The 25,089-nt window shown below is 36.0% G+C and overlaps 1 protein-coding gene and 1 long non-coding RNA gene across 2 annotated transcripts in view; one reads left to right on the top strand and one right to left on the bottom strand.

The window, feature by feature from the left end:
* The window catches only part of LOC134791794 (uncharacterized), a 56,241-nt gene extending 31,639 nt beyond the window's left edge, over positions 1–24,602 (top strand). Inside the window, exon 4 of the long non-coding RNA XR_010144317.1 lies at positions 23,917–24,602. This is a non-coding gene — a long non-coding RNA (uncharacterized LOC134791794). The remainder of the gene's footprint in view (positions 1–23,916) is intronic.
* Positions 1,762–3,069, bottom strand: LOC134791564 (uncharacterized). Its single transcript, XM_063762614.1, has one exon. It carries the CDS (start codon positions 3,067–3,069, stop codon positions 1,819–1,821), a length of 1,251 nt encoding a protein of 416 aa, XP_063618684.1. The 3' UTR covers positions 1,762–1,818.
* Positions 24,603–25,089: the final 487 nt, after the last annotated feature.

Below are 25,089 nucleotides of genomic sequence, written 5' to 3'. Positions count from 1 at the left end.
ACGATTATATTTTATTCACCCTTCATTTGTTACGTTTCCACTTAGATTACTAAAACTAAACAACAGACGTAGAATTAAAACTGATAATTTGCGCTACAGGTAGATCAAAAGTATTTTGCCACTTTAATGAAATGCTTTTGCTGAACTGGCAAGACGGTTAAAAAAAAACATTTCATTAATATTTAATGGCATATTCTCTGGCTTTCCTCACAGCAGTAAATCGAGACGGCATAGAGTCCCCTAACTTCTGTATATGATCATATAGTATGTTCGCCCATTCTGACTGAAGACCTTGGAAAAAACCCCATTGTTTGAATTATTTCTGCACCTCACACTGGACGATCCAACGCTTTCTATAAAAGCTCTATAGCATTAAGATCAGTACCTTGACTAGGCCACTCAAAAACCTAGATTTTTTTGCATTAAAGAAGCCTTTACATGACCGGGTTTGTGTTTGAGGTCGTTATCATGCTGAAAAACCCAGCGAAGTGGCATATTTTCTTTTGTATATGGTATCATTTGTGTGTAGATTAAATTTTTATATACATATCGATCCATTATCCCATCAATTCGTACGAGAGGCCCGACTCCATGGCGAGAAAAATATCGCCAAGCCATTACGTTAGGGCCACCAATGCCACCAGGCTAGACTGGGTGGGTACCTGGTATCGCACAACGTGTCTTTTGTTATTTGGACGACGCACATACTTGATACCATCCGACGACATTAAATTAAACTTGCTTTAGTCACTCCATAAAGTTTTTGAGCAATCGGAACTTGTCCACAACTTGTCACGAATCGCCAATGCTACATAATTGGGATACCTTATTCTTTGCTGAAATATGTAATTTTTTTTAATGGGCGTCGACCATGTAATCCATGCTCTATTAAGAGTAGTTTAATAGTAAAAACAACAACCTTTACGTTATAGTTTTTTTTTAGTTAATTTTTAGGGTTCCGTACCCAAAAGGTAAAACGGGACCCTATTACTAAGACTTCGCTGTCCGTCCGTCCGTCCGTCCGTCCGTCCGTCTGTCACCAGGCTGTATCTCACGAACCGTGATAGCTAGACAGTTGAAATTTTCACAGATGATGTATTTCTGTTGCCGCTATAACAACAAATACTAAAAACAGAATAAAATAAAGATTTAAATGGGGCTCCCATACAACAAACGTGATTTTTGACCAAAGTTAAGCAACGTCGGGAGTGGTCAGTACTTGGATGGGTGACCGTTTTTTTTTGTTTTTTTTTTATATAAGAATAAAATAAGAATAAGAATAATTTATTAAGAAAACCTTATTGCTAATGTTACATTATGCGTGAACTTTTACATTTTACGTACATTGTTACGTGCGCCTGAACTAGGAATATAATCCTGTATCTCAGGCAAAGAGATAATATACTAATTTAAAGATCAATAAACAATAAAACAAATTAAAATCATGAACATAGAGATATGAATAGGTATTGAATTATCTTACACTTAGTAACCAAGTATTGCTGTGTCAGTGTCTATAATATCTATAATGTAGGTCGATCGTGTTTATTTCATTATTACATTGTTATTAGTTTACCTTAAAAATAGTTACGAGGCAAGAAATGCATTTTGATAGGATTACGGTCAGTAGGGCAAATTAAACATAAGGTAAATAAAGCACTTATTAATGACAATTTTATACAAACATTAAATACTTAAGTATGAAAAACATTATCGATCTATACGTTGATAACAAATGGTAGGTAATAACTACAAACCAACTAGTTAGGTATACTTAGACAAACAATTAACAGATAATCTTTTAATAGCATGTATTTATTAGCCCTCCCCATAATCAATCGAGTTTATGTACCGTCGTTCGGCCATTTTCCTGACGGGACAGTCAGGGTCCCCAGTTATATGACCATTGGGTTTTTTGAAGAGACTGCATGATGCGCATTTGGGATATTCTGCTTTAAATAGGCAATCCTTTTCCGAGTGCCCTAGATTACTGCAATGTCCACAGGTGGGCTCTGATTGCTTGCATGTTTTGGCAGCATGGCCGTAAAAATGGCACTTGAAACACTTTGTAACAGTTGTGAAGTCTCTGACAGGACACGATGACCAGTTGATGAAAGCTCGGTTTTGAGATATGAGAGCGCGTCGTATATAGGCTGGAACTTCTATCACGTAGTTACAGGACTCTGCATCTTTCTTACCCGACTTATGGCTTAATTTGATAGACGCTAAGAAATTTTCCCGAGTTAGTTCTGGAAACTTGTCGGCTATATTCTGTTCATATAAACAATTGTAGACCTCTTGATCCAGTAGAGCCGATGGTACACCTACTATTACAACTCTGGGCCTGCGCTTGAAGGGTTCATCGATGGTGAGATTCAGGGATGTGTTTTTAAATGTCAATTTCAATTTTTCTATGTCGTCCTTAGTATCAGTGCTGATGATAACACCGCCATTTTTAACTTTACGCAGCGCTCTTACGTGCAGTTTCATTTCTTCAGGATTAATAATTTTTTGTACTAGGTTTTTCGTTTCCTCGCTTGACTTCGACTGATCTTTAGGATAAATTGCGACTGAGCTCAAATTATTAGGACGAATTTCGTTTTTGTTACTGGTTTTCACCATATCGGCAAAAGAAAGTGCGTGTGTAGCCGGTCTGTTAGTGTTATCGATACTGTCCTTGAGGGCTCGGAAACTGTCTGATAGGTCTTGTTTTTCTTGAAGCGTCTGAAGAGTGCAGTGGTTAACGAGTGCCTTTGCTTTAAGGCCTTGATAAAGAACTGCCAAGTTTGCGGAACCGTGGGAAACCTTTCGGCAAAGATTGTGGATCCTGAGTTTTTGGTCGGAGTTCAATTTGCCTTCCGTCGATATGCTGCAGATTTCACTAAGAGATTTATCTATGGTGCTCATCCAATTCTGAATCTCTGATGTTGGTACCGGGTCAAGACTGGTCTGGTCTCTTGCGCTCGTTGGTTGTGCATTTTCATTTCCGGTATTCGGTGGCACTGGTGTTGATGGCGGGGAACGCTGAATTTTGGAACTTCTGCCAAACGGGCTGTTATTAGCACTCATAATGAATAAAGTTGTTTAAACACTTTGACGTCATATCTACTTACACTACACAAGCAAAGAACGTCGCATGACACAGTTTGTCAATATCGAGGTCAATGCATATTGCACACGATTTTAATTTGTATATTATTTAATTATAATTTCAACACGTCTGATCGCATCGATTGCCGAATGGAACGGATATGGTACGGAACCCTTCGTGCGCGAGTCCGACTTGCACTTGCCCGATTTTTTAATTGTTACTGTACGCTTCCATGGGTGTTCTACTGAAATCTTTTTTATTACACGATCAGTTGTAGAAGTCGTTTTTCGAGGAAACCGGTTCTATGCTTATTTGTGATGCAGTTTGCTACTTATCTTTCTAAAGTGCAGCCGCACCAGCTTGCTTGAAATCGTTCGAATATGCTTTATGTTTGGCATATTAAGAGAAGTATTCAGATGTAATTACTTCCAAAATATTTAAATTCTGCGGCTCTGTTCTCAAAAAATAAAACCGTGTCAAAATACTTTTGAACCCGTAAATTGTCATTTTTTGTTGCCAAGTTTATATTTTCATTCGACGAAACTAAGCTTTTTAGTGTTTCAAGAAGCTTTTAAGCCATTGATTAAATTATCAAAAATTCATTTGAAAAAACTAATATGTTTCATACAATACCAAAGTTATTATCATTGTGAAAATACTTTTGGTCGCTACTGTATATCGGGTGGAACAGAATTTCGATTTTTAGATCTCTCATCATCTTTCCTTAGGGCTACTTAGTTGGATATCAACTAATAATAACTATTAACACTTGCTTAATTTTAATTTAATTTTAATGTTTATTTGGGCACAAACGGTACAATAATACTTACAGATATTAATATTATTCAATACATGAACCAGTGAAGTTGCCACTAACTACTAACACGTATACAAAAAATAAACAACGGAATAACAACTAGAATATCCACAGAGCAAACAAACATTTGTCGGCATTGTTAATGAATTTAAAAATAAAGGAGAATAATGAGAAAAAAAAAATCAGTTAAAAGTTAAAATATTCTAAACATTAAGTATTCAAAGTACTAAGAACCTCATGCTTAAACTTAACTAACGGAATGTTAAACATATCAATGTGTGAGAAAAGATTATTATTACACTTGCACGCTTTATCAATGAAGGAATTCGCTTTGTATTTTTTTCGCGTAAAGGGGATGTGAAAGAGTTTGTGATGTCGTGTGTTCAAACGAGGAGTTCTAAAATTAATTTTATTTATTAAATATTAAAGAAATATGTTCGATTACGAAACAACCTATATAATAAAATCCGGACAAGTGCGAGTCGGACTCGCCCACCGAGGGTTCCGTACTTATTAGTACATATTTGTTGTTATAGCGGCAACAGAAATACATCATCTGTGAAAATTTCAATTGCCTAGCTATCACGGTTCATGAGATACAGCCTGGTGACAGACGGACGGACGGACGGACAGCGGAGAGTTAGTAATTGGGTCCCGTTTTACCCTTTGGGTACGGAACCCTAAAAATTATCGAGTCCTCAACAGTTTGTATGAATATACACTGAGGCCGATTCTGATTAAGCAATTTGTTACGGTTTTAATAATTTTTTTTAAATTTAAATTACCCTTGACGCTGATTGGTGCCACCTAAATGCACTATAAATCACCATTTATGCGGTTACTAGCAGGATGTCTAATGACACCTCATAAGACATTCCGCTACTACCTACTTATTGGTACGCGTCAGATGCATAAGAATAGAAAAAGAAAATAAGAATAAGAATCATTTACATGCACAAGGCGGTGATCTTGGACACGGCGCGGATAGTCCGCCGGTTCCTCTCTCTGCAGCCCTGACCACCGGAGCCTTGGGCCTTGCCCCGCTGCTGGCGGCACCCTAGGTTAGATTTTTTATAATGTGTTTATATGTATTTTTTATTGATTTGTAAGTGTTTTTATATTTTACTTTTATATTTATATTATAAATAACCTAATCTTAGAAATTAAATGAATGAAGAATAATTTATTGAGAAAACCTTATTGCTAATGTTACATTGTGCGTGAACTTTTACATTTTACGTACATTGTTACGTGCGCCTGAACTAGGAATTAAACCATAGCAAATTGATAAATTCAGAATCGGCTTCGTTACATTATTATTACGTAAATTAATTTTAACGCGCTTTAGAGAGAGTTATCTTAAAATGCGCGTATAATCTTAAAAGGGCAATTTATTTTTCACCCAATTATATTCCTACTAGTATCAAGTAATTACTTGATACTAAAATCAACTTTAAATACTATCATATTGATATACGTTTTTATTCTAAGCGAAGTTCCTGTTTTTTACTACACTTTTGCAGTGTAAAAATCACTTTTCCATAAAATGATAGGGTGTGTGATAACATTTTTATGTTTATTTTATTCCTTATAATTGCATAGGATCACGGTATATGTGTAGGTGGATATTTCATAAAACATAAATATAAAACTTTATACTCAAACTTCTAATTGCTTATAATGAAATAAACAATAACTGCTGTAATTATTGGCATTATTGTACTTTATTAATAGACGCAGTGAGTGCTGTGTTGCGATTGTTAAAAATATTATTGATTTTCTGCTTTAATTTCTATGTAATAATACAAAGTACCTACATGTTGACATTAAAATACTCTGTGGTTAACTGGGCCGATTTCTATTTTGTTATAAAAATTTTTTTCGTTAGATTTCGATAAAATTTGATTAATAGATAGAGTTCCCTATTCTGTACAATATAAGCGCAATAACATCGTATGTCTTAAAATATCTTCTTCTCAGTTAAGAAAACGTGAGCTCTTCATACTAGCCAAATACTATCCAAATCTAACAAAAAAAAATATAAAATATATTTATCTATTAGAAAGAAATGTGTTGTTATATAATATTTTCTAGATATCGATTCACCGTCCACTAAAGGGGCCCACTGATTAACAGTCCGCCGGACGGTATCGGCCTGTCAGTTGTTCGGAATTGTCAAAATTTTGTTCTAACTCCCCTGTGGGCCCCTGTTAATTAGTGAACAGGCCGTTATAAATCCAAGTGTCACTTCATTCTAGGAATTCGTCGGTTATCGCTTATTGGATGTGAATCGGATATGTAGTGCGGAACGGCTAGCCGTCCGCTAGAACCTCGTATATCTCGTCAACTACCATTGCAATTTTTAACTTTATCTAATCAGTAACAAAGTCGATTTTATATCGGCTAACTGCGGAAGACACGAGATCATGAGGCTAAAAAAGTACCCCGTGAATATCGCGCGGCGGAAAATCGCTAGTAAACCGTCTTGACCTTCATGCTTATAATCTGATTTCCTTTTTACCAATGCACGTTATTCAAGCGATTTTAAGCTTAATCCTTGTATTATTACAGACTTTTTAAATGTATATAGGTATACAAGAGATAATTGAATAATACTAAGTTATAAGTGCGGTTGTGGAAAGCTGTTGCTGGATTATCGGTTTCTGAGGAATTTTATTGACAGTTTTCTAATAACACGATTGATACAAAAAACGCACAATTTTATTGCGTGGTAACATTTCTACCTAATAGCGGTAGATTCTCAGCGCATTATCTATTAGGCCTTCCAGGAATTGATTTTTGAATGAAATTATCACTCGATTCTAATAAACAAACTTTTCTTATCTTATCTTATCTTACCTTATCTAATCTTATCTTATGGTCATAGGTATCGACATTTTTATTCACTAACTATTCATTTAAAATCATTAAAAAAAATACTTAGCCGTCTTTACGTTTAGATTCGACCACAAATCTTTGAAACGTGCTGAGTAGAATAACAAAAAGTTGCGGTTTCGCCGCGCTAATTTTTAAAGTAATTTAACCCCAATATGTTTTAGACTAAATTAGAAATCAGTACTTACAGAAAACGAATGTGCTCAGATAATTCACACGCCTCAAATCGATTTAATCGGACGAAAGTGGGTGCGTAATTGTTTAAAACGTTCCTCTGACCGAATCGCCATACCTACTCGCAATTTGTCAAACGAAAATTGACGTACGAATTTCGAATCTACCCACTTAGGTATAATAAATACTCAGTTGATATTTGCAAAATCAACCTTGCTGTTTAGTAAATAAAGTTGAAAGTTTAAAACAATCAAAATTACAAATATGACATTTTCTAAAACTAGCCGCAGATTGACTTGACACGCGAACGGCGAGTGTGCAGTGTGCATTACTCTTTAAAATGTGGGGTAGGAATTTATTACAAAGGAATAAAATTCAAAACTCCGTGCTTTTTTGTTTTAAAGTTATTGTAACTGTCACTTTCGCTAAATTATGGCTTTATAATGATGGACACTTTGCAACTAGGGAGTTAAAACGATGTTCATGACAGTCAAAGATCATTCAAATTTGAGCTTTGGCACTTGGTAATAGAATTGAGAATGTAAGTAGTTTAATTTTTGATTATATTTATTTTACTGTGAAATACTTATATGTTTTTGATCTTTCAATTATGTGTGAGACTTTTGACCGGCAAATTTGCTGGAAAACGGTGTACTTAACGGATGTTAATGTATTCATTGTTAGTTTCACACATTCATGTAAGTATCTAGAACACTTGTTAGGTACGTAGGTATCGCCGTGGTAAATAAGATATTAGATAATGACCCAAAGTATAATTATAATTGCTCAGTATTTTCATATTTTTTCAGGCCCCAATTTCACATCGGTGACAGGTGCGACAATTGTAAAACCACTGTTGCTGACGTCACAGGCATCCATGGGCTACGATTACCACTTACCATCGGGCGGGCCGTGTTCCTGTTTGCCACTATAATTGTATTATTTAAAAAAACTTTATTATATCGGAAAAAATCAGTCAAGATTTAGAAGAATTGTAGGTAATTCTTGACAGGTTGTAATGAGTTACATGTCGGAATTTCGTGACAATTGTAGTGTTCTTAGTTGGAAATTAAACGGTAAAGTGATGGATATATGGTCCTAATTATAAATAATTAAAATTTAAGCATCAAACACAATCATAGACTGGTATCGTCTTGGGTCGTCCCATTCGTTTTTCGTCAAGTTCTTAAATTAGTCCTATTCTGCTTTCGTCACTCATTCTACATTGAAAGCCACCGATGATTGTGACGAATGTAGAATGAGTGACGCAAGCAGAATAGGACTAATTTAAGAACTTGACGAAAAACTAATGGGACGACCCAAGACGATACTGTTCACCGGTTGTTAAGAGCTTGTAAAATCTAGCAAGTATAACAATATCGGGAGCGTACGCCGCACGTGCGCGCGCACTCGCCATAGCTGTTCGTGCGTTACCATTGGTTGGGATGGCGATGGCGCTAGAGCTGGACCGAGATAACTCAGCACAGCATTAGTAATGACTACGTGTGGGAATGTCATTATATTATGTAAAATGTGTATGAAAATATATTTTTAATGATACCCCGACATTTTATTGTATCAAAATCGGTGCAGAGTTAGCTTAGACGGACTAGAAAGTAGCTCATTTGAACTCACACGACATTTTTGATGCATCTAACTCAAAATATAAATTTTTTTAAAACGTTTGTTCGATTATCGCGCTCCATAACGAAATCTGCAGTCCACGACGACTGATAAGACGAAATCAATGTTATCATGATGTCATAATCATAATGAGATCCATAGCAACCAATTTGTTCTAATGACACTTTTGTTTAACACATAAAAACGATACCCATAAAGACTGCGTTATTTTTATTTTTGCTTTATTATTGTAAAGGTTTCCTTAATTTTCTAATAAGTTTTGCAACTTTTACATCACTGACTTTAATTCCCAAATTTGACTTTAATTCAAGCAGTAACCACATTAATATGCAGTGCACCCACTTACTTAAATTAAAGCAGCATGCGGTTGTAGAAACGTCATTCTTTTAAAGTCGTTCATTCATCATGTGCAATATGGACTTTTTATTCATACATACGGATTTTTTATTCAGAATAAATCATAAGCAAGAAATCTAACAAAAACAAAACACAATTTGTGGTCAAGACTGAGGAAGTGTTAATAACATTAGCCTCTTTTGATCACGCGGTATCAAGTGCTCCGAAGATTTCTGCAAACTTCTATATATATTATTTTAATTAATTTTTGGTTTGTAGAATTTTAAATTAAGTACTGGTTGTTAAGCTGCAGTTTAAACTTTGTATCGTTTGTACGTCACACGTACTTAGGTACAGTAACACATTATATGCGAAGACGGAAACATTACTGTATAAAAAGTGTACGATGACTGATGAAATGACAATCAAGACCAACGCTTTACAATGGTTGCGAATTTGCCGCAAATGATGAAGTGAAAAGCCACTGATGAGTATGATCTACATGTGCCGCGATTTCTTCAAAAACCGCATTGAGTAACGAGTCAAAGATCGGAGAGAGCAATTTTTTTTGGCAACTTTAATAATGTAATTAAACAAATTTCTAATTTGCAATGCAAATGCTGGCTTTCACTGGCCTTTGTTGTTTTGGCAACGGGTGGCAGTGGCAAATAACCCGTGAATTTGTAACAATGCTACTGTTAATGAGATTCCGGGTGCGAATTGTGTTATAATGAGGAGTCTATTCTGACCATAGACCTGGTAATTTGATGAGTTTGTTTAAACAGGGTGGATATTAAAAGAAGATCGTTAATCATTTGGAACTGTTGAGTTTATATAAGAGGAAATAATTTAGGATTATGTAACTGCCCCATTGCTTGTATTGATACTTGTCTAATATGTAATTATCAACTCAAATCCTTATTCAGATCGTGATTCCTAGCAATGGAGGTGACAAATCGGATGTAAACTATTGGAATTACTTAAGAAATTGTCTGTCAATAGGACGTTTGACCTTTTTAAATTCTCGTTTGCTGTTTCTGCTTATTTAGATGGGAAGTCAACGCTAGAATAATTTCTCATCAGTTCACAGATAAATTCGATTTAAGCTGTTCCGTTTTTTCATTCCATGCTGAAAAGAAATTAACCCTTTGTAATAGCTAATGACAGTAACGAGTCTATATTTTTAGGCTTATTTAATACTTATATAATTAAGCAACTGAAGAAAAGTTACAGGTAAACGTATTAGGGCTACGTCTATTTATATTTAAAAAATAAATAAAAAATAAAAAATAAAAATAAAAATAAAATAAAATTCATTTATTTCAAGCTACAAGGCTCATAATTGGTTGTCAACAGTTGTATAATAAATATGTCATTCCTAAAAATTTAAATTTAGTAAATCCCCATTCTGTCCTAGTTCAAAAACAAACACTGAAGCTTTACGAGAATAGTGTCGCACCCGGTGGAACACTGTCATGGAGGTCTATCCTAAATTAACAAATTGTTATGGTTTTGAACTTGTTGAAGTGAAAACTTCATTAGCAGCGCTGTGCACTTTTTGTGATGTGGAAAAAATTTTAAACTCGCGACAGGTCACGTGACCGTAAGATTCGTAAGACGTAAGACGGACACGTGACCTGATCGAAAAACTGTTACAATGTCATTGAGTTTTCACTTCTGCCGGCACTTCCGGAGTGCAACCCGTTGTTTTTTTTTATCGCACGCACGAATTTCACTTCATTTCACATGCACCAATCAGTGTAAGCGATCTTCAGGGTCGTATCAAAATAAGGACAAAATTGTAACAAATTGTTAAACAGAACCGGGCGCTTGGCCCCTATTTCACCACGGTGACAGGTGCGTCAATTGTCGACATCACTGTTACTGACGTCACAGGCCTCCATAGGCTACGGTAGCCGCTTATCATCGGACGGGCGGTGTGATTGTTTGCCACCAACATATTAATTAAAAAAAAACTCCATTATATCGCCTATAAATAAGTACTTATTTTGCGAAGCTAATGACAAATTGTCACGAAATTCCGATACAGAACTCATTTCATGTCAAGAATTACCGCAAGTTCTATTAAATCGTGTGACAATTTGTCATCATCATCATCATAAACTTCGCAAGAGAAATACCTGTTTTTTGCCGATATAATAAAGTTTTTTTGAATAATTATAATGATGGTGGCAAACAGGAATACGGCCCGCCCGATGGTAAGCGGTAACCGTAGCCCATGGATGCCTGTGACGTCAGCAACAGTGACATTTGTCTAATTGTCGCACCTGTCGCCGTGGTGAAATAGGGGCTTGGTCTTGTTGTTACGCAGAGAATAGTGAGCTGATAGTTTATTGACCCTTGATACCGATATACTTAACGACAAGGCAGTTTCTCTGTATTTATTAAGATTTGGAAACCCCCGTGCTGCCCCAGTTTATAAACCACTCTGTATAAATAACTTATTAATCTTCATGGAGTATCGCACCCAGCGAAATGCCTATGCGGCCTTGCGCTTGTATCACAGATCACTTCCCAATATTTTTTCCTAATTTTGATGACTTTTTTCTTATCTGTCCCGACAGCAACAGAAAAAAAATTGTAAGAAAGTTTTATAAAAGTATGATTTCTAAGTGACCCAGGAACAGTTGACGTTATATGAGAAGAAAGCGATTCACCAATTAAGCATGAGAGTCTCTACAATTGATTTTTTTATTGTGAATTCGTGTAGAGCTTATATCTAAAATAAATGTTTTGGGGAATTAGGGAAATTAGGTCTAGGATCATAACATAGGTATCTTAGGGGATAGCTTGAGCGGTTGTCAAATATTTCAAATCCGTTGCGGTTCGAGTCTCGTTTGACTAAATTTAAGGTTTAAGGTTTAAAGACATTTATTCTCATAAAGACAATACATCACTGACATGAGAACATATTTAAAATACATATTTACGTCTATTTTCGTCGTCGCAACATAACAAAAATAAGATAAGTACATATTTTATTAGGATTAACTGAAAAATATGATTAACTACACGTTCAACACGTTTTATATTATAGGTTTGCCTGCATAACATGTTTAGCAAGCAAATTTACAATAGAATGTGCATACTTCTCTACGAAATATAATTAAATTTTAAAATTATTACATTGTGGTAGGTATGGTGATATACCTATATGCCGATTGAAAATAGACCATCACTACTATCATGTTGTAACACTTCAATGCGGTTGTGACATACACTGAAAAAAAAACCTGGTACTGGTAACCAGAATCTGGTTAGCTGTACTATATTGTCTTGTTGTATATGTGACGACAGGACACTTTGTAAACATAACCAGACCATTCTTGTTAAATTAAATTTGTTAATTCTATGAAGTGTATAGTAGTGGGTATAAGACTTTTAGTAAACCCAACTAGCCGGTCTGTTAATGGTTACTAAATAATACAGTAACATATACGTTCCTGTCCTGTTGTTATAACAAGGTATTCAGTATATGTAACTGAACGATTTGTGCGGTGTACTGGTTTTATATTGTTCACGTTACCAGAACGCACTGTGCTAATGGGGCTTCTAAGCGAGCCATATGTTCACTGCAATATGTAGCCGGCAACTATTGGTGTCCTCTTACTCACATGTTAGAGAGGGACACTAATAGTTGCCGGCCACATATTGCAGTGAACATATGGCCCGTTTAGAAGTCCCTTCAGCACAGTGGGTTCTGGTTACGTGAACAATATATAACCAGTACACTGCTCTTCTAGTAAATACAGACAAGTTTTACACACTTATTTTATTTTATTTTATTGATCAAATAAGTAACACAGCATTACAGTAAAACCAAGGCACTGTGACACTACAAAAGAAAAAAACATTTTGTCTCCACAAAGAAAACAATAGACACAAAAATGACATACAAATTAAACATTGGATTTGGGCGACGACGTAACAGCGTGGCTCCGTAGCGTCGTCTGACTCGGCGTAGGATTCGGCAGGTTGCCCCGGAACCGCCGAAACACCACACCCTTCGGCCAGAAGTCCGCGCTTGCGATGGTGTCCTGCAGAGGCCGCGGCACGCGCACTACAAATGAACTGAAGTGCACATAGTGACGCGACTGTAGCTGGTGCACCCTCAGCGTGTAGCCAGTCTTCCGGCGGACGTACTCCACCACCTCGTCGGCCCCGACGGAGTAATGCAGGCGAGACACGAAGAGCGCCTTACTCGGTGTCGCAACTCGTAGGCCAGAATTAACCGGCTCCGCAGTGCCACACAGAGTTTTACGAGGCGCCCTGCGCGCCTTGCGTTTCCTTTCCACCAGTTTGAATCCCTCCTTATCCACATCGGTGCGGGAGGACTTTTCCTTAATCGGAGCCCGCACATTTCACTGTGTCAGCAACACGCAAACAACACGCACTTATACTACACACTTGTACTAGTTTACAATAAAATTATGGACAGGATCTACGTAAATAAAACACCGACCGGCCGGAACGTAAGACGCTGGCGTAATGGCTGCCATTCTGTGAATTGCGCAATTCCTTTCTTCGCCCCCCGCCACCCGCGCATACACCCTGGTGTTGGCACAACTGTTTGATTCGTTCAGACTACAATGCATTATAGTTACCACAACATAATAACTTGTAACGTGTACACTCGTATCTTTATTTTTACATATCAATAGTTAGTGTTACGATGCATATATTAAACGAGACAAACGTTTAATATTTACAACACTTGCATCTTTACATATACAACGAAATTGTAAGCAGTACTAAATTGCATTTAACTAGAATTAAACAGTGATGTTTAAAAAACAAGTTTTACACGATACAACATTTTTTGTTATTACTACCGGATTTTAGTAGGTATAACTATATTTTTAATTACTATACGTTCTGGTAGTATTGTAGAAAATTATTTTTTTCGGTGTAGTTTTCATACACTTATAAAAACAGTTGAAGCACAATTACCACTGGAGCAAATTAGGCACATTTTACGGTTTTGAATACTTATTTTATTTGAGGTGACAGCAAGTATCCGCGAGCCGTCGCCGCCTCATAAAGGGGCCCACAGATTACCAGTTGGCCGGACGATATCAGCCTGTCAGTTGTTCGGAGCTGTCACCTTTTGCGTTTAACTGACAGGCTGATATCGTCCGGCGAACTGGTAATCTGTGGGCCCCTTTATGCAGAGTCTATGTCTGGTAGTCTGTCTCACACAGAATAGTCATGGCGCCGCCAGTTCACCGACCCCCGGTACCGATATGTTTAAGGAAGGTAATTGGCCATTATGATTTATTATCAATCATTTCGCATTACTAACACGCTTTACGACCCAACGTAATTAATACCCATTTACAATTTGTTATGTTGTACATAGTTGCGTAGTTAATGTTTGTCTGGTTATAGTCAAAAATGTGTCGATTCGGATAAAGGGATACAAATATGTGGCATATACTTTATTGTCAAGTGTGTAACGTGTATAGATCGTGTCATTCACGAAGACGCGTGCCTTGACTCGTATTGCCATGTTATTAAAGGTTAGATTTGACAAATTTGCGCGTCATCGTGGATGACACGAACTATATTTTTTGAATGCGAATCTGAATATATAGGTCATACTCAAGTGGTATATCCTCTCCTCTGTGTCGAGGCCCGTTGGACATAAATCTGGCATCATCTGTCGTGGATTCTACAATTCAATTCTAAAATTCAATAAATTCAACTCCAATTTCAATAGCACATTTTTGCCAAGCCACTGAGGGAAGGTTAAATACTTATACAGGACCAACCATTGTATGTTTTTGTTTATTGTTAATAAGTAATTTCCTAATCTGTTATGGTTCCGTAACTAACAAGGAAATCTTATAAGTAGTTTCACCGTGTCCGCTTGTTTTGATAAATAAACTTAGGCACTGTAAAATAAGAAAATGTTGCAAGTTTCTGAATGTTTCAAGAACTACCAAAATTGATAGGGTCCGTCTTACTAAATCGACATTAATGGAAAACTAGAAAAGCTAAAATATTAAGCCGAAAGAGGCATGCGGCGGGAGTCCGACGAAACGGTCCGGTCGCCATTCACATCGTTAAGCTATAGATAAAGGATATAATTTAAACGTTAAACATTAAGTTAATTTACCTACACTTCATGTAGTTCTGCCTTAAACACACGAGAGTCCAGCCATTAACTACTCCATGAATGGGCCCACCGCGTTTGCATAAATTTGTCAACAATCCTCATTAAAATTCTTACTAAAGACCGGAATATGCAGAAAGCTTACCGCGAACACCGAAGTTCGCAAATTGAGGGCATCTTTCCCTGTCACTCCAATTACGCCTTAGTTGGAGTAAAAGAGAAAGACACTTGCAGTTTGCGAACTTCGTTGTTGGCCGTAGGCCCCCAGGTGACCCTGCAGGCCAAATAGAGCCTTAAGACTTTAGCCGTTTGCGATGTAATTCTATAGGCATATAAAGCATTGAGCTTCTGAGATTATAAAGTTAATTTCGCTTGACAAAAAAAATAACTTTCAGAATCTCGCATTTTGTTCAACTGTGTTTTAGGAAAATGAAACCTAAGCAGAGCGAATAAAGTTTAAATTACGAAGTTTGAACTTTAATTAAACTAGCTGTTGGAAATTACTTCTGTTAGCGAAGTTCATTCAGAATTGGAATACAAATGCAGGTTAATTAGACGACGATTAAATCCTAACTAGACAACTTTGTTTGAAAGAAAGTAAAGAAGTATTCCCGGCAGATACTTAGTAGATTAGGTACTTAGTTTTGATGTGAAGTAATAAAACAAGTACTTCCCTACAAAATTGAAGATGAAATGATGATGAAAACTGTAGATGATGTTGTAGGTCTAGAAAATAAAATGCAAATAGACCAAGGCGTGTGTTGCGGTAACATTCCATCAGACTATGTCTCATCACCTAATTATACCCTGGTAATACTTCTGAATAAACTAGGAAACCGGTTTATTTACTTCAATCCATTTGCACCATTTCCCGGCAGGCGTAGGTATCTTAATTTTGGTCTAGTTTTTAAATAAAATAATAGGAATAAATATTTGGTGATAAAGTTAATCAGATCGACTAGAGTCGGTATCTTTAGGTATGGTCGTATTTGTCTACGTGACAACGTGATAATGACAGTGTATGTCTCTTTCAAATGCAAGGTGTTGAAGTATTAAAGTGACACTTATTTTATCACATGGATAAACTCATCCATAATACGCCTGGTAGAAATAAAGTTCTGTGCATGCTTTGCCACTATAAACACACACACGCAGTAGTTACCTACGCTGTAATTAGTACATAATAAGATTCACATGTAATGTTGACTTTGTTCCTTATTCATTGACAACTGACGTTTTAATTGACGACGACGCGTTATGGCAGAAACAATGCCATTTCTGCGCATTCTTAAGTCAATGGGATAAGGTGTACAATTCTGTATTTTATTTCCTATGTTATTCAAAGCGTCCACAACTCTTGTGCGTTAATATGCACTTAGAAAACAAATTGCAAGTTTATGACTAAAGAAGTTCACAATGACATAGCGGTGAGGTCATCAATGTCATCATAAGTAATCGAAGTAGGAATCAACCGTTGACTTTCTGTGACATAGTGTCATTTTGGCATGCTAATGATTTGTGTTTGTGCTACTATACATTACCGTAAAATGGGGTGAGTAGGGTTAAAACTGAAATTCAAACCTCGATAACATTTTATTTTTACATATGAAAACTGAATGGTGTATATAATAAGTGTTCCGGACGTTTGTATTTTAGTTTTTATTTTATTTTGGGTAGTTCCATAAGTTCCATTTCATAACTTTGACGATAAAGAGGAAAACCCACCTCACCCCGTAGTGCCTCGTATTTGGGGTGAGAAGGGTTTTCATACAAAGGTGACTTTGGAAGATTGTTGGATCGATTATTTTTTATTATGCGTATTACTATAGCTCCATTTTAAATTGTAATAAGTACATTATTTTTGTAGCTGTAGCCTTAAAATCCCTTCTCACCCCCCTCTGAACGTTCTCTCCCCATTCATAACCCACCTCTCCCCGCGAAACCTACTCACCCCGTTTTACGGTACTTACTAGGAAGCATTTTAATCATTCGAATAACTGGCTTTAAGTAAGATGCGTTGGAATTATAGTTTTTAAATTGCTATGCTGTCAGTTCAAACCATGTTCAAACAATCACAGATAGATTATGTAAATTAGCTTTTGTTAGAAAATTTGGAGCCAAGAACGTGAAGTCACTATGCTTTAAATAATGCAAAATCCCATGCTTTAATAAAAACATTCGTAAAAAAGTGTGTAAATTTAGAACGATATTTAATCGTTTATTTATGGATGTGTTACACGTAGCGCGAAAAATAATAATGAGCAAAATTAATAAAGTGAAAATCTGTATAATAATCATAATAACCATATTCGTAGTGTGTGCTCATCTGCTTTACGCAAAAAAAGCAGAGCAAGCATAAGCACCTAATTTGGTCTCATCAATATTAAAGACGGGCTGAAATGCGGTCGTGTGAACTGAAAATTAAAATGGCGGAGCGCGCGTGAGCCGCGTATCAACTGCTAACTGTATGCTAAATGTGTTATAGTTGTGCATGTAAACTGTAGTGGTTGATAGATTTAGGTTGTATGTAGTCTATACTTACCTATGCTAGGTATATCCTATATTGTCTACTTTTTAGGGACGGTTAAAACATTTATTTTAATAACAAACATCGAAAATGTATCCCCAGCCTTTTACGACCCCGTTGGAACCTTGTTCATCAGACATTTTAACGACATATTTATCTCACCATGCGCAAACGCAACGCAATAATAAATTATCCCGCCGTCTCATTGCACGATGTCATTCTATTTGCGAATTTACCGCTTAAGATTTCCAGTATAAAATGGCTCTTCGATCACGTACAGTTGTAAAGAATCGTCAGTCAAGTTTCGCTGGTTTTTACAAAATATTATATCCTCCAACGCTCGCGTAGCTAGAATACTTGTCCAGCAAACACTCATTGTAAGTGTCGAGTTTATCAATAGTAGTATCGAGATGCCGAATGATCAATAAAGATGTCTGCACCACTGAAAGCTGGTTTTCTCATTAGTCTATATGTCCGATTCTCGCTCGTTTTTTTTAATGTATCCTTTTAATTAATAGGCCAAGTCTGAAACTTGAGCGATCTGAGGTCTGATTCCAATCGCTTAGATAGCACAAATTGAAGTACAATATCTGTGAAGCTACGCTTATTTTAGGTTTCTGGGTAGTTACGAAGATCACCCATGATTTCATCATATTAAAATTCATTTTCGACGTTACTCGACAGTTTGAAGTATTCGGAATTCCCCGAACACATCTTAATTCTTAACTGTAAAATATTAGGTATGAGATCCTCTAGATCGTTGATCCCTCACGTTGAAGTCCTGGTGGCCTAGCCAAGGTGACAATCGCTTTGCTATAGAATCGCTTTGTGTCTCTCTATCACTCTTCCATATTAGTGTGACAGTGACAGTTGCGTTTCGTTCACTACGGAGCGTTAGCGATTGGCATCCTTGTCTACGGGGCCTGATGACCTATCGCGAAAAGTGAAAAGTGAAATTTCGTTATCTGTCTCACTATCACTCTTGCATATTGGAGCGATAAAGAGACAGATAACGAAATTTCAATTTTCGGTTTTTGCGGCAGACCCTCAGGTATACATTGCTTCTTCATCGCTTCTCAAGGCCCTTCCTATCTCAATGGCCATCGCTCATTATAATTAAACTTAATTTAGGGCCTATAAAAACCTATACCGTTATCTAGCTCCTTCATGATATTTGTACCCGGATAACATTTTTGCCTTGTTAATTATGTGAATATTTTCCAACAACAGTCTAAAAGGTTATTGTTCATATTTACTCTCTCTAACCAGTTTAAATGGGAACCGTGATTTAATAGATTTGTTAAGAACTGAGAGATCAATTTATGATATGAAAGAGTCTATACTCGACTAACTCAGCACAGTGTTTTGTAGATTAGGAAGTTGGAATGTTCCCGTAGTGCATACAATTATGCAGCTTAATTTGACATGGTCCGTTGGGCAGAAAGGAAGCTTGTTTCTTAGTTTAGTCTGATTGAAGTTTTACTTTTGTTTAAGCTATTTTGCTGTCGTAATGAAATCGCTGGCAATGATCAATGATTTTTATATTGTCTTGTAGCTTAAGAGGAAAATGGGTGAATGCCTGCGATCGCTCTATACAAACATAGTCCCCATTTCCTCTCTGAATATTAACATTATGCCACATATTTTGCACATTTTACCGAGACTAACAAAACTGGAATAAACCAAAAATACTGAAAAAACTGAAATGTACCTATCAAGGCTACTTTTTTCCTACTTACCTTACCTACTTTTTTCTTTCTTAAAATCTTTAGTCTTAATTACTTAACTGGCTGGCTCCTCTGGCTGCTAAATATTTTAATGATACTATTTTACAGCAAAATATTTTAATATTTTATTCCTCACGTCCAATACTTCCATCAAACTGCACTTGAACTTCACGTCAATTTTATACGACAGAAAAAGCGGCTGTTTTCTTATAGCCGTCCATTTATTGCGTTAATGCGAAGCGACAATACGTCAACAACAAGGCACTCATTCCAAATACTCACAGAATATAGGCGAGTCGAAGGCTTGTGCGGATCAATATAAGTAGATATGTACGCTCTTGAAGTACGTACAGTCAAGCGTCAAAAATATGTCCCATAAGTTCTTACAAACGATACTTCTCGCTGACAAACGAGTTATGGGACATATTTTTAAGTACGATGTGTGCACCCATATTTTTACACTTGACTGTACAGGGTATTTGGCTGTATTTAAAATAACTTATTTTATACCATGCAAGAAATAAAGCGTAATAAGATTAATAGAGAAACGTAGACAGCAGTTATTTTTAGACACCATTTCTATTTTAAATCCCGTATAAAACTATAAAGAGTAGGTAATTCGATCGTGACGTAACATGCTGTTTCATATACATTCCATAAGTAGCAAATCGTTTTGACAGTTAGAAAAAAGAAACTGATTTGACTTGTAGTCAAATACCCTGTTGTTACGTATACCGAGGTCTTGCTACAATGGTCCGACTCGCTGCAGCGACTGTCGCAAGCAGTGGGAACACATTACCATCTTTTGTTTTTGTTTTGCTTCTGAAAGGTCGGATTCGTCTTCGATCCGCATTTAAATTGGTCACCCACTTGTCAACATGACTAGTGTTACCATAGGTTTTTAAATTAATAGCAAATTGGTCGGGGAGCCTGGGTAAATGTCAACTCTAATGTACGTTGTGGTTATCTCGATAAAAGTTATTTATTATTGTACTAAGAAACTTGATACGTATATTTATTTTTAGCGAAGACGTAAATAATATGCTCAGGGGTTTGTACTACAGGTTTTTGTTTTTCCATAAGGGTAAATTACAAAACACACAAAACGTATTTATAATAAATTACTAGTTTTCTTCTCTGATAGTCAAAATATTAAATTCAATTTGTAAGCTTGTGTGCTTCATGTTATGCAAGAAATCTAGTCGTATTTTATAGCGTGTATATATTTTTTCCGTAAAAGTATCACTCTTTTTTACACCGCACCCATTCCTCATTCTCATAAAATAATGTTGAAAAGAACCAATCCATATCAAGAAAACGCAAGTAATGAATAGCGATTTTAATTGTTCTGTGCACCAATTATTCACGATTATCTTACACAAAGAAACTATTTACAATTATGATGATTGTTGACAATTAGCGCGTTTTGGAAACCTGCAATGTTTAATGCAAAAAGAATAATTTGAGCAACATTGCCGCACATCATCTTTGTGACCATGATCTCTCTGGATAGTGGAAAAATTGTATAAAAAAAAATCAAAAATCCCCTATTTTACTGAATTTCCGAGACAAATTAAAACTTATTGAAAAAATCTATTTTTTTTACCTGTACTGGAGAGTAGATACCTCTATATTGTATTGCATTTTCCGTTCTTAAAATAATATCAGCCAATTAGGGCACGACATAATTATAGGCATAACAAACAATTTTCATTCTTTGCTTTTTTATATTTTATTGGAATTGAAGAGAAACAGATGATTCCTTGATTCCTATTAAGAACAATTTTAACCTATTAAGGACAATTTTAAGTTTCATTACAAATTATCATCATTTATTATGTTTTATTTTTACTTTGTAAAAACTAACGCCATATCTTAATTTTATCGTGAACCATGAGTTACATCGCACCCAAATATATTTGCCCTCGATGTAAACTTCTAATGCCTATATTAAAGACATCAACGCGTAGCCGAAGGGTCTACCGCGAACACTGATGTTCGATAAATTGTGGGCATCTTTCTCTTTTACTCCAATTAAGGCGTAATTAGAGTGACAGAGAAAGATGCCCGCAATTTGCGAACTGCGATGTTCGCGGTAGGCCTTCTAGCTCTGATCGTTAAGGGGCCCACTGATTAACAGTCCGCCGCACGGTATCGGCCTGTCAGAACAACATTTTGACAGTTCCGAACAACTGACAGACCGATACCGTGCGGCGGACTGTTAATCAGTGGGCCTCTTTAGACTAGGTATAATGGCTATTATTATGACATGGAGTCAAAACTGACATTTATTCAATCATAAATATCACTTTTGACACTATTAGAACATATCTATGACAAATCATGATCAAATTCAAAACCAGAACATGCCTCTTGGAATGTTTTTACAATACTCGATTGAAAAAGGTATCTCAGGACACAACTATAGTCTGACAAGAAATTGTAGAAAATAATTGAGGGCGCCACTTACTAAGTAACTGTCACTTTTTTTACGTAAAATGCTTAATTATGGCAACTATTCAGTAGGGATTTTTTTTAGTTCCATTTTATTGAATTTCTACTATTTTATGTAGCACTATAAAAAGGATCAATATGATCAAAAAATGTTTTATACGATTTGGTCACCCTACACTTACACTACTTACGGGGTTATGTCACTATCTATACTGTATGTGTCAAAAACCTACCTATACTTCGTTTCATTACCATTAATAAAAAGGTAAGTTGCCGACCGCTTCTCCGTACAAACGGTAGTTCCCATTTTCCTCCTTTGATATTCATTATAAGTAAGATATTTATCAACTAAAGCTATGGCCCTTCTAAAAAAAATACGTTCAATTGTATTTTCGCTTCTATCTCTTAGCGCCACTTGCGCCATCCATCTAACCCGGGGTTAACCGGTTAACCTGTTAACCCAGTGTCAATGTGTACTGGTAAACATGGCAACTCCAGGTTTAACCGGTTAACCCCGGGTTTGTTAATGGTGCAAGTGGCCCTTAGTCCCTTAAGCGCCACTTGCACCACCCGACTAACCCGGGGTTAAGCGGTCAAGCCGTTAACTCAGTGTCAAATTGTGCTGGTAAACATGGTAACTCCGCAGGTTTAACCGGTTAACCCCGGGTTAGTGAATGGTGCAAGTGGCCTAAGGGGCAAAAAATCCAAATGAAATTAGTGTTTACGTGTGTATGTACCTGTTGTGTCTGTATCTCTTAAAGAAGATATATTTGCGTAGGTTGGCATTTCAATATCAAAGGATTACGCCGAAATGGAGCAATAACGATCCCTACTCGCGATTGCTACGAATTCTTGACCTTTAGGAGGGTTCGATAAAAACTGGCCCTATTTTAATTGGCAACAACTATCTGACGCAAACTGGTATAGTCCTGTCTAAAAATATTAACACATCTACTTACTCACACCAGAGACCAGTACACAAAAAATACAGCTAAGTTTTTTACAGTCAAGGTTCTAATCCTGGTAAGGGCATAAATCTATTTGTGTGTTCAACAAAAAAAATTGTTCCTGAGTTAGGTATGGATGTTACATATGTATCTAAGTATACATTTATCTATATAAGTGTGTAAATCGCCGCCTAGTACCCATAATATAAGCTTTGTTTAGTTTGGGGTTAGGTCGATCTGTGGAAGGTGATTTTGTAGGGTGCTGAAACTTTTCCGTAAACGTAAACGTAAACGTCCAATAATGATACTTAAGAGCACTATAGTTAATTTTTTTTAGCATTAGAAAGAAGGTAAACAATCTTGAGGTGTCATTTTAGTTAAAAAAATTGGAAAACGCTTTAAAAATTTGTTTATATTACTTATGAAAGCAAAAGAAAGTAAAAGATCGTATATGATATCAAATTCTAACATATTTGGTATGGTATTATGGTAATTTCTAATAAAAAGACATGTCTAGATCGCTTACCTTCTTTCTAATGCTAAAAAAACAAACTATAGATAGTTTTACTATACTTTATAGAAGATGGAAATATATACATATATTATGATATAGGTAAACAGGAATCTCAGACTTGAAAATAATATATTGCAAACATTTTTTACTTCTATGATAGATCGGAGAGATGTGCATTGTCACTATTGTCAGTCTTTATTAATTATTTGTCTCTGCTTTATTTTGCATCGTGTTGTACCTGTTCCTTTTGCCTCTCGCTAAATAGAAAGGGATGGATGTTATTTTTTACGTGAGCAAGCTAAGACAAAAATATACGTACTTAAAGGGGCCCACTGATTACCAGTTCGCCGGACGATCGGCCTGTCAGTTAAACGCAAAATTTTACAACTCCGAACAACTGACAGGCTGATATCGTCCGGCGAACTGGTAATCTGTGGGCCCTTTAAAATTGGACGCCGCTACTAAAATACCAAATTTTGGTTGGTTCCGTTACTATATTTTTCTGCTTCGTTTGTGATCGGCTGATTGCCATGTGAATAGATGCGGCAGCGATTATACGCAGCATCGAAACATGAAATATAAATCAAGTAATAACATTTAAATAATGACTAGCCTGGAATTTTATTGTTTTTAAACAATTTTCTCTCATTTCAGGTAACTGCCAGTTATCACGGAAGCAGATTCTTGGTAAATTTATTTATAATTTTTTTCTTTTACGACAAATTGCGTTGAACATTGAAGGTAGCTGCATGTTAACAAAGAGTTTAAGTCCCTGACATTTGGGTAAAATTTACTCAATTTTATCGGAAATAAAAATGTAAGTAGCAAAAATTAATCATTTGGATTAAGGATATCGCTAAAATATACAAGGTTGATGCTAGGATAATTTATAAAAACTCGCTCGGATGATTCTTGGACAAGCATTAAAACTGGTATAAATTCGCGAAATTCTTAATAAGCCCGTCCGGACGATTCCCGAATAAGCAAGTAGGACAAATATGCGAAAACCTTTACGATGGTAACTAGCCAATCGATCGTTCGTCGATCGATACTATGGTGAAATGAAAATTAGTAGTAAAATTTGCTTTTTTAACAGATTTGTTGTTTGTAATATTTTATTTACTTCTTGTAAATGAATCTTTGTTGATTATTATTGTTTACACAGAGGTGTATTCATTATGTTGTAACTTTGCCGCATCTGTAAAATATTTTTCATATCTCATGCTCTGAAAGTGGGTCGTTGTTGTTCTAAAAGGTGCGCAGAAAGTGATACGTTTATGCTCTAGCGCAGAAAAGTGGTGTACTCCTCTGCGTCCCCGTCCCACGAACAACTGAGAGTGTATTTATTTCCTCGCCTGGAACAATTAGTAATTGTTTAATTTTACTAATCCCACGTTTATCCTTTTTTTATAAAAAATTATGTAAGTAAATTGTTAAAAACATTTTATTCTTGATTTCTTTCGTTGAATTCTATTTACTCGATTTCATAAGACGGGAACCAAAAGGAATACACCAAAAATATATTTTTAAACCTTACACTTGCGTAAATGAGCAAAGGCAGAATCTTATACAGCCACAGTTAAACGTTTGTACGATATTAAATTGGTTTTTAAAGTTATTTAGCACTATATTCATGAAAATAAAATAAAATACAAGATAAAAATTTCTTATAGTATTAATTAAATTGTTATTTAATATTAAAAATACTTTTATTATGTTATTAAGTGGTGCGGCGCACCAATATCGCGGTGCGGTCCGATAGTCTGTTGCGGCTTTTAGAATGAAAAAGTATAAAATTAAAAAGTAAGAGGCAATCCCGCTGATTTT

The sequence above is a fragment of the Cydia splendana genome, chromosome 6, assembly GCF_910591565.1.
Source record: "Cydia splendana chromosome 6, ilCydSple1.2, whole genome shotgun sequence".
NCBI lineage: Eukaryota > Metazoa > Arthropoda > Insecta > Lepidoptera > Tortricidae > Cydia > Cydia splendana.
Note: the sequence above shows the minus strand (reverse complement) of the source record. Positions and strands in the feature narration are given on the sequence as shown.